General features: G+C 37.7%; 1 protein-coding gene across 3 annotated transcripts in view; it reads left to right on the top strand.

The window, feature by feature from the left end:
* The window catches only part of CYP39A1 (cytochrome P450 family 39 subfamily A member 1), a 78,662-nt gene that overhangs the window by 45,465 nt on the left and 19,736 nt on the right, over positions 1–13,461 (top strand). For 2 of the 3 annotated variants that reach the window (XM_037054260.1, XM_037054252.1), the window contains exons 8-9: positions 3,465–3,598; positions 12,851–12,946. In XM_037054260.1, coding sequence (XP_036910155.1) covers positions 3,465–3,598; positions 12,851–12,946 — 230 coding nt within the window. The remainder of the gene's footprint in view (positions 1–3,464; positions 3,599–12,850; positions 12,947–13,461) is intronic. The other variant, XM_037054269.1, reaches the window with a different exon arrangement.

The following is a 13,461-nucleotide window of genomic DNA, read 5'->3' as shown; positions in this document are numbered from 1 at the left end:
CTCTAAATATTTTCATCAAGCTGTTCTCTGAATACGAAAAGGCAACCTCTGGGCAGAAAAGCTTAACTCATAGCTAAAACAACAAACAATGAGAAACCGCACTTGTAAATACAAAGAAAGAGGTGGAGGAATGTGTAGGGATGCACTGTTTAAATTTCAGTGGAACTTATTATTTGCTTTTCTTCATCTTCCCACATGTCCCTTGGTGGCATACCCCATACAGCTGTCTTCCTTTCCTAGGGAAGCGCAGTGCCCTCCGTAGTCACTGTCCTCTGCGACCTCACTGGATTCCGTCTCCTTAGAATACATCTCAAAAGGTCTGAATGACGTGACAAATACCTACCATTCTTTTTCTTTTCTGTCAATACGTGGATTATTTCCCCCAAATTCTTAGTTGAATCTTTATGTGATGTTACCCCAGGATTATGGAAACAAAGTTTCTGTATTTTATTTTTTATGTATTTATTTACTCTGTGTGTGTGTGTGTGTGTGTGTGAGAGAGAGAGATAGAGAGAAGAGGGGGCTTCCCTGTTAAGGCACCAGAGAAGCCATCTCTCAAAAGACTTACTTTGGAGATCCTGTTTGATTTATGAGTCTTTTTTTTAAGTTCGAGAAATCACTTTTGTGATTAATTTTGGTATGTAAGTGACTTCTTTCTGCTGGGGTGAATCTCACTGATCCTTCCAGGCTTAGCTGCAGTTCCAGCCCCAGGCAGGAGGGGATGGGTGAGCAGCACTGACACTTGAACCCTCTCTTATGAAACTTATATTATGGTCATTTATATCTAAATATGACTTGGTGTCCTTGTGTCCAAGCTTCTTTAAGGCAATGACTGTATTTTTCCTTTCTCCTCGTAGGGGAAGTGATGGGACATGGTAAGCAAGGGTAGAGGTTTTCCATGTGGACAGACATGGTGTGAAGACCGCTCTGACACCTTCAAGCTTGTCTCCTCCGCCATGTTAACCTCTCGGAGGCTAGACAGCTGGCAGGTAGTTACGAGAAACAAATAAAGTGGTCCAAAGTCCTCGTGACATTAATGGTCAATAAATTAGTATTATTCCGTTCCTGTCTCTTACAGCGCCTGTGTGTGAGCTAGCACATAACAGATATGAAGCAAATTTTTATTAATGAGTAAATGGGTGAAATAACAGAATTTCAACCTATTATATATACTTAATAAATGGAATTCATAGTTACTATGTTATAACACGAATGTCATCATGCCTGTGGAATCCCAAAATTATATATAATATTTTAGAAATATGTTTTGCTATTTCTGAATACAAAAATCATCTTTTCTGTTATTTGGTTTCAAATATCCTAAGATTTGGCTTGACCTTTACTGCATTTATGCCTAGTTAAATGCTGGTCTCTGAATTTTACCCCACATCACCCATCGGTTCTTTCCTGGATGCCTTCTGCACTGGTCCTGGCTGACTCCAGGCTCTGGCCCATTTGATGATTGCCTTGGCATTCTTCCAAGGAGAGCTTTCTAAATTTAGAGTCAAAACGCTGGGAGGACAAACCACAGATGTGCATTGAAATATGCACAGTGTGAGTACGGAGCCTTTCTAAGAGTTATAATAAGAAAGGTCTTTAACCTAAAGATGTTGTTTGAAAATTTCACATATTTCCCTTTCTTTTTCTTTGTCTAATCCAAGAATATTACCTTATTTTTCCCACATTACATTGGGTTTTGAGAAACTAAAAATATTATATCAAAACATTCCTTTTCCAAGTGTAGCCTGCATCTCTTACATATTTATAGGTTAGAATAGATTTTAAGTATTCTATTCAACTCAAAACAAGTTTTTGTGTCTGTATTATATAAAACATTTTTGCACTGTATAATTCAATTACTCTAATAAGAACTCTTAATAAAATCTCTTTTTTCCCCTGAAAGGTAGGCAGAAACTTTACCATTACTAGAGTCCAGAATTTTTCAGGGGCCTGACCTTCCTCTTTTGTTTGCCTAGAATCTCCACTTATTCATCTCCCCATTTGTTGAAGTTGTTGGACCATTTGTTAACTCGATAGGTATTTACTGAGGTCTACTTATACGAGGAACTAGTTAGATTTGTAGTTTTAGAGAAATATAGTCATAGAATATTTGCTTTACTTGTAGTTGGGTGTGAACCTTCCCTGCTTTTAACTACCAGAATATTTGACGTCCCGTAGAACGGTTGCCTTGCCTGTGTGGTGAACCGGTTAACTATGAGCTTATCTCTTACCTCCTGCTGGACTAAGTGTGTTGCAAGAATTCCTTAATTGTTGTAACCCCGGTAGAGCCTAACTCAGCTCCTGGTCCTTATTTGTAGTCAGGAATCTATCAAGTTTAGTGGAGCGGATAGACACCCCTATGGGGATTAGTAGAACCAGAGTGTAAAGACCCTGATTGCCAGATTCCACTAACCAGAGACATTTGCTTCTGACTCCCCAGGAATTCCGCATGTGCTGGCAGAGAGGGGTTCCCAGGCGGCATCCACCCAGCCCTCCTGCACAGTGGGCTTGCTTTTAGCACAAGCCTCACCCAGAATCCAGGAGAGACAGGGGAAGACCCTACATTCCACTCTCACCCACTCATTCCCAGTAGAGCTGGGAAGCAAATATGGAAGTAGACTTAATTAAACTGACAATATTGTTGACTATTCTTAAGCAAATAGTGCTAAACCCAAATTGAAAGCTGAGTTGTTTTAAAGTAATTTTCAAAATGGAAATATTTTACTTGAAATACAACCATTAACCAAACTGTCTCATCTGACTAAAGGCCCTGACCATTCTTTGGGTCATAAACAGGTTGGCCCCAATCCCTTCTCGATTGCCTTCTGTCTAAGTATTACCTACGCTATGAATTAGGAAGTGTTGCATTAAGAAGGCTTGGAGCAGCTATGTTTAGAGAAATCATCACTCCAGAAGAAATACATGTGCCTCATCGCCCCTTTCCTAATATTGTTAACTTTCCTAATATTAGCTACTGAAATGTATGACTGAAAAAAACAAAAGCAAAACCAAAGTAAGTCAGCAGGGAAGAGAGAGAAGGAGTAAGCCAGGTGGCTTCTCAGAGCTTTTACTTTGTACTTTTAATACCAGTCTTTTATCACTGTTTCCTTAAGTAGAATGAGAATTTGGACAAGAAAGAATGAAAAGAGTGAAAACTGAACACATTTCTGACAGGGTCTGTTGTAGTCATTTGGCAGATGCAGGACTGGGAGAACCAAGGTCGGTACCCATCCATCATGTTGCAGTGACCAACATTGGCTTAGTTTTTATGCCATACATTTCATCTTGGTGAGAGGAAAATGCCAAAAAGAGGCAATAGATCACTAAACTTGGTATGCTAAGAGTAATGATAATATTAGCACTAGCTGTCAGAGGTAATATCTAGCCTATGTTTATGAGCTTACCTGAAATCACTTTCTGGCCTCTTTAAGTCCATTTTCTTCCATTCTTCTTTTTTTTTACAGGTAAAGATAAGATTAAAGTGTCTGAGGATGACTTGAAGAAACTCCCTCTAATTAAATGGTGTATTTTGGAAACCATTCGTTTAAGAGCCCCAGGTGCCATTACTAGAAAAGTGATGAAACCAGTTAAAATTCTGGTGAGCTTTGCTTTGGTTTTAAAATCATAATCTTTCTAGAAAAAAGTACATATTTTGCCCATATATTATTAGATAATTCCTCAAATTCCAGTAAGCACTCAATGGCCCTGGAATAGGTTACTAATAATGGTTGTACAGCAATATTTTGTTTTTTTTAAAGATTTTATTTATTTATTTTTAGAGAGAGGGGAAGGAGTAAGAGAGGGAGAGAAGCATCAGTGTGTACTTGCCAACCACCTACTGGGTTGCACACCCTCTACTGGAGTCCTAGCCTGCAACCCAGGCATGTGCTGTGACTGGGAATCGAACCCATGACTCTTTGATTCGCAGGCTGGCACTCAGTCCACTGAGCTACACCACCCAGGGCAGCAATATTTTGTTAATGTAGGTATCTATCCATTGGTGAAGATTTTAGCTACAATATTATCTTTTAATAATCTGTATCAGAATTAGTATCATCCTATTTCAATCAAGCAGGTAGATTAGATAATATCTTCTCTCATGAACCTGCCAGGTATTACTGAGCACCATAGTTTGAGGAATGCATGTGTGGAGGAAGTTCCAGCTGGAAGTTTCAGGTTGCAGATTACAGATATGGGAACAGATAGCAGGAATAGCATGGGAAATAGCAACTGATACTAGTAATCAGCAAGTGAGTGAGGGGAGAGGTCCTTTCTGTGGACCATGTGGGAGAGCATTCTCAAGCGCACGGTGAAATGTATGTATACACAGCAAAATTTCAGTTCAACATTTTCTGAATTCATCAGGCAGAACAAAATAGTTTTTCATAATCGTTTGACTTAGAGCCTGCAAGGTCAGATTAAGTCAGATCCTCACTCTTGTTGGATTTTTTTATACACAGCTTCAGAGTACGTGGATTCAAACCAAGAAAATTTTGCAGTAATGGATTGTAAGAGACAAAATGTCTACATTTTATAAAGGCCTTAATTTGCTAAAGTCAGAGGAGACATTGTTTGTTTCACTGATCTTACATAAATTATAGCATTTAGTTTTAGCGGGATTTTATCAGTTTTTGCTTTTTAATGAAATTCTAAATTACTTTAAACTATGAGTATAAAAGACTGCATTTTAAGAGAAAATATTCAAACAATTCAGTACAATTAAGTAGAACAATGTGTTTATTACTCTAAAGGTTACTATAATTTTTATTGAACTTTTATTTATATTATTTATAAATAAAATATATTTAAATGTTTAAATATTTAATACTGTATATATTAAAATAATAAAATAAAATTTTATATTTATAATATATTTATATTTATATTATACAGGGTGAAGCCAGAGTAGATTTACAGTTGTGTGGGAAACACAGAATTTATTTTTGTATTATTATCTAGTATTATATTATTTTTCTTATGAACAACTATAAGCCTACCTTTGTCCACTACTATGTTTTTTATATTATATATAGCCTCAGTTATATTCTGGTTAGTAGATAATTAATTGAATTACAAAACTTATTATCTGCCAACAGGTATCTTGGTTTTTAGTTTAAGACTACAGACCCTATGTGTTTATTATTAGATTTATGCCTAAATATTTCAGTAATTTTGGATCTTTTATAAATGGTATATTTTTAAAGTTTTTATTCTCCATTGTACATTACTTGTTTGTAGAAATGCAGTTGATTTTTGTGTGTTGACCTTGTAACTTTACTAAACTCACCTAGTGGCCCTAGGGATGTTTGTGTGGATTCATTGGGAGTTTATCTGTAGATAATGTTTTCACTTCTTCCTTCCCTATCTGTATGCCTTTTAATTTCTTCTTCTTGCCTTATTGCACTGGCTCTAACTTCCAGCACTGTGGTGAGTAATAGTGGTGACAGCAAATATTCTTGCTTTGTTCCAGATCTTAATAGAAAAACATTTAGCCTTTCACTGTTTAATGTAATGTTAGCTGTAGGGTTTTTTGTGGATGTTCCTTATCAAGCTGAGGAAACTTCCCTCTATTTCTAATTTGCTAAGAATTTTATCCTGAATGGGTATTGGATTTTGTCTAGTTTTTTCTCTGTCAACTAATGTAATCACATGCTTTTTTCCCCTTAACCTGTTGGTATGATGGATTACACTGACCGATTTTGGAGTATTTAACCGTCCTTTCACACCTAGAGTAAATCTCATTTGATCGCGGTGTATAATTTTTAATACATTGTTAGATTTGTTTTGCTAATATTTTGTTGAGAATTTTTGTATCTAAGTTCATTTGTAGTTTTCTTTACTTTTGATTGCATGTTGTTTTGTCTGATTTCTGTACCATGATGGTCTCTTTACAGGTGTTTCATGTTTATTCTCTTTCCTTCTCATGACACTCAGATTCCTTTCCTTCCTCCACTCTCCTTCCTTCTCTCATTTCTCCTCTTCTTCTTCCCTTTCTTACTTCCTACCACATACACTGCCTTACAAAAGACTGTAAAGAAAAGATCAGCAATATATTTCCCTTCTTTTCCTCCTAATTTTTTTTCTTTTTCTCTCATTTCTTATTTCTGGTCTCATTCTCCAGGTTTTTTATTTTTTACCTGTAATTGCTCTCCTTTAAAGTTCTCATTTCATCTCTACTAACCATATCCACCAACAACCCAGGAAGAAAAAAATCATAAGGATTCTTGTATGTAAACTCTTATAAATTGTTTTTCCTGTTGCCTTTGGATTTCTTCTCTCTTACGAGTTTCAGTGTGGTCCATGTGGTTTTAACACATTGCATCTTGTGCTTCTTTAACTGGTTGCTCTGCCTGCCACGGGCGTGCCAGCTCTGCCCCCCTCTTCTCAGGCCCAGCAGTGCCATTCCTTTAGCTAAATATCTAACGTTATCATGGGATAATTTTATAAGAAGAAATTTTTAATTTGTTACCTAAGTAGATTATCTTCCCAGACACAAACGAAAAACTCTTAGGCACGCACCACTTTCCAACCAGTAGAGTGCACTCTTCCTGAAACCGTGTTCCTTCTGGCTCCTGCTGTCCGTGCCTTCCAGGCTCTTCCGCCATTCCTTTATCTTGATTTGGTTGACTATACGCCAGTACTTCTTCCTTCAGATGAGCACTGCTGTGTCTTTACCCTTCTGTAATTACCCTCTTCCTTTGCCTTTAGCTCTCACTGTGCAGCCACCTGCAGCCTGTCTCCTGTGCCCCTTTGTTTCCCTCCCAGCAGTGGGCGTTGCCACTGGGCAGATGTTGGTTTCCTGCTTACTTCATTTTACTTTTCATTTTAGGACCCTTAAGATGACTCAGTTGATTTCCTCCTTTCTTGTACTTTTATTTTATCATAAGGTATTGGCACAAAGGTATTTATTCTTCAGCATAAAGTCTCTTGTCTCTTGACCAGCAACTCCCTTGTCTGATGGCTGGAACTGACACTGTCACTTTGTATTCCGCCCCGCCGTCCCTGCTGAACCCCCTTTCTGTCTTCAAGCAGTTAGGTCTCCGGGGAGCTTTTAATCTCACATGCTTGTCAGGACTGTTGAGGCTACTAACATCACCTAGTTTTTCAAAATTAATTTTACTTACTTCAAGTTTACCATGAGAAACACGCATGCTCAAACGCATGCACATACACAATCACGCACACACGATGCCCCCATAATGCACCATCACAACTACCCAGATTTCTTTTCCTACAGCATCGATACAGAAGTCTATGTCTCACAATAGTGTAAATGTCATTTTAAAAAGTTTTTAACATTATTTTTCACTTTTCATGCGTCTAGAGAGTTTCGCATTTATTTCAATTGCCACATAAGAGTCCATTGAGTTAATAGCTTAAATATTTAATTATTTCCTGGCTCTCAAGAATTTAGCTTGTTTTCCTTTGTGATTACTTTAATGTGGTAATTACTTGCATTTTTGTGCAGAGTACATTTTTTAATGATTATCCTTGAATTATGTTTTACTTGTGGATTACTCTTGTGGTCCAAGAGTAGAAACACATTTATGATTCACAACATACAGTTTTTTTACAAAGTCCAACATTTGTGAGATCCCAATAAAATTTTTAAATTAGAAGTAATGGATATCTAACATGAGCCAATAAATTATTTTAAAAAATTGATAGTCTCATATCTTTACTTCTTAAAACTCACTCACACTTTCCACCCGGAGCACATGAGGTCATTCTGGTCATTTCCTTCCAGGCCCAGCAGCTGGTGGTGGCCACCCCAGTGGCCTGTGCTCAGGCTGCCACCTGCCAAGATTGTTCCAACACTCCTCCTTTATTAGTTCTCATAGCACCTTGTTCATGTTTGTAAATATGGTGGTGTTTCTGTGGTGTGGTGTTTCCTGTACTTTCTGTGTCACTTATAAACAGCCTTTCCTCTTAGGGCCCAAACAGATTTAATCACTGTGAATCTCTCCCTGTGGAGATAGGCTTTAACTTCAAAAATAATAACTTACACAGAGCTTTCTTCTTATTACATAAGTAAAACATGGTAATTAGAAAGAGACCATAAAAAGAAGCTGAAAGAAGAAATTAAAAATTGGTTAAACTTTCACGTCAGAGCTACTAACTACTGTGAACACTTTGGTATTGTTATAATTTCAGATTTTTTTCCTGTAGTATGTGCATTTTAAAAATTCAATTGGGGTCATGCTATGCAATTTTTTAATAACCTGCTTTTATTTTACTTAATAATAGATCACAAGTAATCTCATGTATCAGTGAAGGACATCTAAACCATTCGCATTAAAGCATAATAATCTAATACATGGACAGAGTATAAATTTTTAAATCAATTCTTTATTTTCCATTATGTATATGGCTTCCATTTTCCCCTACTATAAACAGCATGAAGATGAACATTCTTAAAGCTAAATCTTTTTGTGTGTTACTATTTTCTTAGTGTAAATTCATACAACTTGGTCATTTTAAGCTTTAGGAATTTTCCCGATAAGTTTTGGTGTAATGTTTTTTGCTGAATATACCCTGTGTTCCTAGGAATTGGATTATGAAAAGCATCTTGTATGGGGCCATCTGTGTTGAGCAGTGGCAGAGGTGTGTCCGTGTTTTCTCTTCTGTGGAACAGCTGATCAAGGTGTCCGCTATGCATGCTGGGAATAGTCTCCCGCCGCCCTTCCCAGTGTAGCCTGGACAGGGAATTGTCATTTATTTTTGTTCCTGTATTCTCCTCTATATGTTTTGGAATAAGTTAAAATGAACAAACACTATCTGTTTTCTTTTATTTACTCCATTTTTCTTTCTCTTTGTTATGCCACCTTTTGAAAACTCTTAAACTTCTACCTGTACTCTGTCTTCAAGGTTTGATAGTTTTAGAACAAAGTTAATCTGCAAAAATACCAAGGAAAAAATAAACAAGGAAGTGTTGGAAAATGTGAACGTTAGCAATATTAATTATTTTCTCAATGTATTAAAACATGTTATAAAACTACAACAAATAAAATGACATGATCCTGGTATCAGACCAGTTGTTCAGACCAGTAGAGCAGGTTGGATAGATAACAAGGAAACAAAATCCTTTGTACATAAGAATTTAATATAGAATAAATGAATTATTAAAAGTTAATGAAGAGGGAAGATATTAATATATGGATTTTTAAGAAATGTAGTGATTCTCAAACTTTTGCTCTTAAGATTCCTATATGCTTTTAAAATTATTGACTATCCCAAAGAGCTTTCACCTGTGTGAGTCATATCTGTTTATATTTACTGTATCAGAAACTGAAGTGGACAAATTGTTAACATTATTTAGTAATTCATTTAAAGGAACAAGAAACCTATTCCATGTTAATAGCACGATTTTATGAAACTTTTTTCAAAACAAAAAGTGGTAGAACAATAGTATTATTTTTAGGTTTTTGAAAATCTAATGCCTTGCTAATAGAAGATAAACTGAATTCATATATATGTGTCTGCACTCAGTCTATTGAGATAGATTGTTTTCATTGATGGAAATAAAGAAAATTCAGTCTCATACTGACATGTAGCCAAAAAAGGGAAGTATTTTAGTCACCTTTTCAGATACGTGTGGTTATTCTTTGATACTACACTGAAACTCAACAGTGATGCCTTCTTAAAAGTTTGTTACACTCTGAAATTCTGTCAGTGAATTTTTATACTCAATTATATTAAAACCCACTGGCCTCCCCTGTACTTTGGAAGAGTATTTTATTCAGGAGTGATGTGTGACCTAGGAGTCTTGGGAACTCCTATTAATCCCTAGACCACCTTTGAGAGCCACTATTGTCCAGAGAAGAGGGCTGCCTAATTTAGGGATTAATCAGTGAGACCACGAAGCAGATGAACAGATTTGAATGTACCATATCAAAGGTTAATGTCGTATTTTAAAAACTATAACCCAAATGAAATATAAACCACAATTTAAGAATAAATGTCAGTATGTGTATAGCACATGGAGAAATAATTTTAATATTTAAAACATTCACAGATCAGTAAGCACTAAGGTTACATTCATGTGGATAGGACACAAGTACAAGAGTTTGTAGAAGAAAGTGACATAACTGCTGAACAAATTTTAAGTAGCAATTAAACAGCCCATTAAAGATGTCAGATTAGCAGATAGGGGGCAGTGAAATTGGCATACTCGTTATAGTTAGAAATATTTTGCTAAAAATTTGAGGAAACAGTTGAGAAATGGGTATTAATAGCCTTAAAAATATTCATGTCCTGTGTCTTCTGAACATCTATGTTAAAAGATTTTATATGAAAAATGCTTTGAGGAAGAAGACTCTAGTGGTGGCATTTATAATAGAAAAAAGAGTAGAAAATGATTAAATTAATTATGGTTTAATCTACTCAATGAAAAATTAAACAGCCATTGGGGAGAAAATTATTCACAATGACTGTACAATATAAAGAAAAAATAGTCTTTAACTCTTAAAGTACCTACTTTTTTTTTTTTAAGCCACCAACAGCAACCGAGCTTCTGGCCAACAGCTAGGAGAAAAACTGTGCTTCAGACCTTTCCCGGTAGATACTTTTTGCCTTTATAGGACTCCTTCTTTCTCTTCAAGGTTCCGTATTCCTTGTACCCTCTTTTCTCTCAAAGGGCATAGGAGAGAGCCTTCCTTCTCTTTCCTCTATAAGAAAGCCCCATCTCCAGACTAGCTGATGAAGCTCATTTGGCCTCACAGAATCTCTGTGTGCTGGGCTGGCCAGGCTCAATTCTGTTTACCAGAGAGATGCAGGAATTGCTACAAGTTGTGACTTCTCTTTGCTAGTGGTGTGTGTTCTAGAACTGTGACTGTTCTGTCTCCCTCTTGATCTTTCTCTTCATCTGTCGTGTAAACAGTGACAGGGACTGTTTAGACGAGGCATGATGACATCTGTTCACTCCGAGGGTTCCTGTGAACACAACCAGCTCTTACATCCTCTATGCCATTTGTCAGCCTGGCGTGTGCTGCTGCAACAGGCATGTCTTTTGGGTCTCCTCCCTGTCACTAATGTTAATGGTGTTATTGAGGCCCTGTTTGGCGTCTTTTGCTACTAGCTTGCTTTATAGGCTGCAGCTATCAGCAGCCCCCAAGATATAATAATATGTCAACTGCCACTAAAGAGGACAATGGGGTGGGGAGGGGAAGGGTGGGCTGCCTCCCACCCTGCCGCCACACACGTCAGGCCCTCCGCAGCTGATTCCTGATCAGAATCAGTCATGACCTCTCTAGCCTCAGTTCCAGCAGAGGGAGAAGGAAGGCATAAAACTGGGATCTCGCAAGTCTCTTTCAGCCTTAAAAACGGGTAACATGCACCAGCAAGCCTCAGCCTGTCCCCAAGTTTGGATCTGACTCCCCAGCTGTCCTGGACTGAAATGAACAATACTCAGCTCCCATTGGAGCCAACAAGGGTTCTCCTGGGTGAACAAATGATGGCCCCTCCCCATACCCCACTCCCTGCTACCATAAAAAGACATGCTTTTAATTATAAGGTGCTAATTCTAGATACATAAACTTGCTGTTTTGCAAATAGCTTGAGGACACTTGAACATTATGTAGGGTTAAATAGACGTGGCTTCTGATGGCTGGCAATGGGAAATGCTGATCAAATGGCTTCTCTTGGTGAAGTCAGTAGCTCTCTAGTGATCCCACGCTGTGGGAGAGCTTTTTTCCGTATGGGTCCTGAGCATGGTGATGTAAGGGTGATTTTTATGAAATGGCTCTTAGGTCTTGGTGTGTAGTTTATACACCATGAAACCTTACTTTCACATGAATGAGAAGGATCATGCATACTTCTTTGTTTGAGGACTCACACCTCTTATCCTCAGCTCCATAACCACCGCAGCCACAAACAAAACCAATGAAATAAATGTGCAACACTTGCTTCGCTGTGTCTTCTTAACCAGTTGCCTTCATATTCTTTCTGCCCTAACAGCTGCTGCTAGAGTGAAAAAACAAATAAACAAAGAATCCACTGCCCCTGCCCTGACATTCTCCTGAGTGTCCCCAGGGGCAGGACACCTGCTACTCCTGTCTTCAGTGCCCCCACCAGTGTCCTGTCTCAGAGTTAGACTCTTCTGTGTCAGGATCTGGAGATTTACTGTGGTTTCCATCAGCAAGAACACTTGCTGCAACCCTTAGTAGCAAACAGCAAAAGCTGCATTAGAGTGTGAACTGATACTAGTTTCTAAAATTTTCACATTTATGTAATATTTTGCCCCCATGTAGCTAACTCTCTATGTGCATGCAAGTGATCATCAGGATCATGACTCAGTCATTGCCTAAGTTGGAAAAAAGAACTCTCCAGCCAGAAAAGAGTTAGATTTTATCACCCGTGCTTATAAAATGTCTGTGTCTTCACCACAGTATAGTTGTAGCATTATTTTTAATGACCCAAACTCTCTTTAAAGCAGACTTTAAAAAATGACTTGGAACCAATTTTTCTTTTCCTTTTTCTTTTTAGTTTTTTTAAAAATTGTTGTTCAAGTAGAATTGTCTCCTTCTCTCCCCCACCTCCCACCCTGGATCCTACCCGCTTTGGTTTTGTCCATGTGTCCTTTATACAAGTTCCTGACAACCCTCCCCCTTCCCCCACACTATCCCTTCCCACCTCCCCTCTGGTTACTGTCAGTTTGTTCTTTTTTTAAAAAATTATTTTATTGTTGTTCAAGTACAGCTGTCTGCATTTACCCCCCACCACTCCCCCTCCAGCCATCCCCACCTCCCTCCCCTGCTTCCAGCCCCCCTTGGTTTTGTGCATGTGTCCTTCATACTTGTTCTATCAGTTTGTTCTTAATTTCAATGTCTCTGGTTATATTTTTCTATCATAGAATTACACTGTTCCTTCTGGTGACTTGTTGATGTTGTCTCCATTTTGGCTACATAGAGATCCAAAGTATTTTCCTGAACCTGAATTGTTCAAACCCGTAAGTTACTTCTTTCAATATATGTTGTCCTTTGATTTTAATATTTTTATGCTGAAATATGAACTCATAAGTTACCCATGACCGTGTCATTGAGCAGCCATATTTCTCTAGTAATTAAGGCTGCAAAATGCAGACTAGATGTGCAGTGTAGATGATGTAAACCTGCACAACAAGTCAGAGACAAAGGTTTCTGGAATAAACTTCATCAGCTTTAAAATAAATTTTTATCTGAAACCAGCAGGGCGTGTTAAAGTAAATAGGCCTGGTTCTGATAGAAGACTTATTTTATGTTCTTCAGGCAGTCGTTCCTGTTATTGCTTTCCAAGGAGTACAAAAAATAAAAATGAAGCAAATTAAAATGGTGTTCTGCTGTTTCCTAGAACTGGGGAGTTACAGGGCTGCACAGAATCTGAAGAGGTCATTTGGTCTATTCTCTGCCTTTAGGTAAAACTGTCAAAAATGGCATCCAGATGTATTCATTCTGAGTCCCAGGCTTTCCAACAGCAGGGCCGTCA

The sequence above is a fragment of the Sturnira hondurensis genome, unplaced genomic scaffold, assembly GCF_014824575.4.
Source record: "Sturnira hondurensis isolate 20B ecotype Veracruz unplaced genomic scaffold, ASM1482457v3 Scaffold0000880, whole genome shotgun sequence".
Lineage (NCBI taxonomy): Eukaryota > Metazoa > Chordata > Mammalia > Chiroptera > Phyllostomidae > Sturnira > Sturnira hondurensis.
Note: the sequence above shows the minus strand (reverse complement) of the source record. Positions and strands in the feature narration are given on the sequence as shown.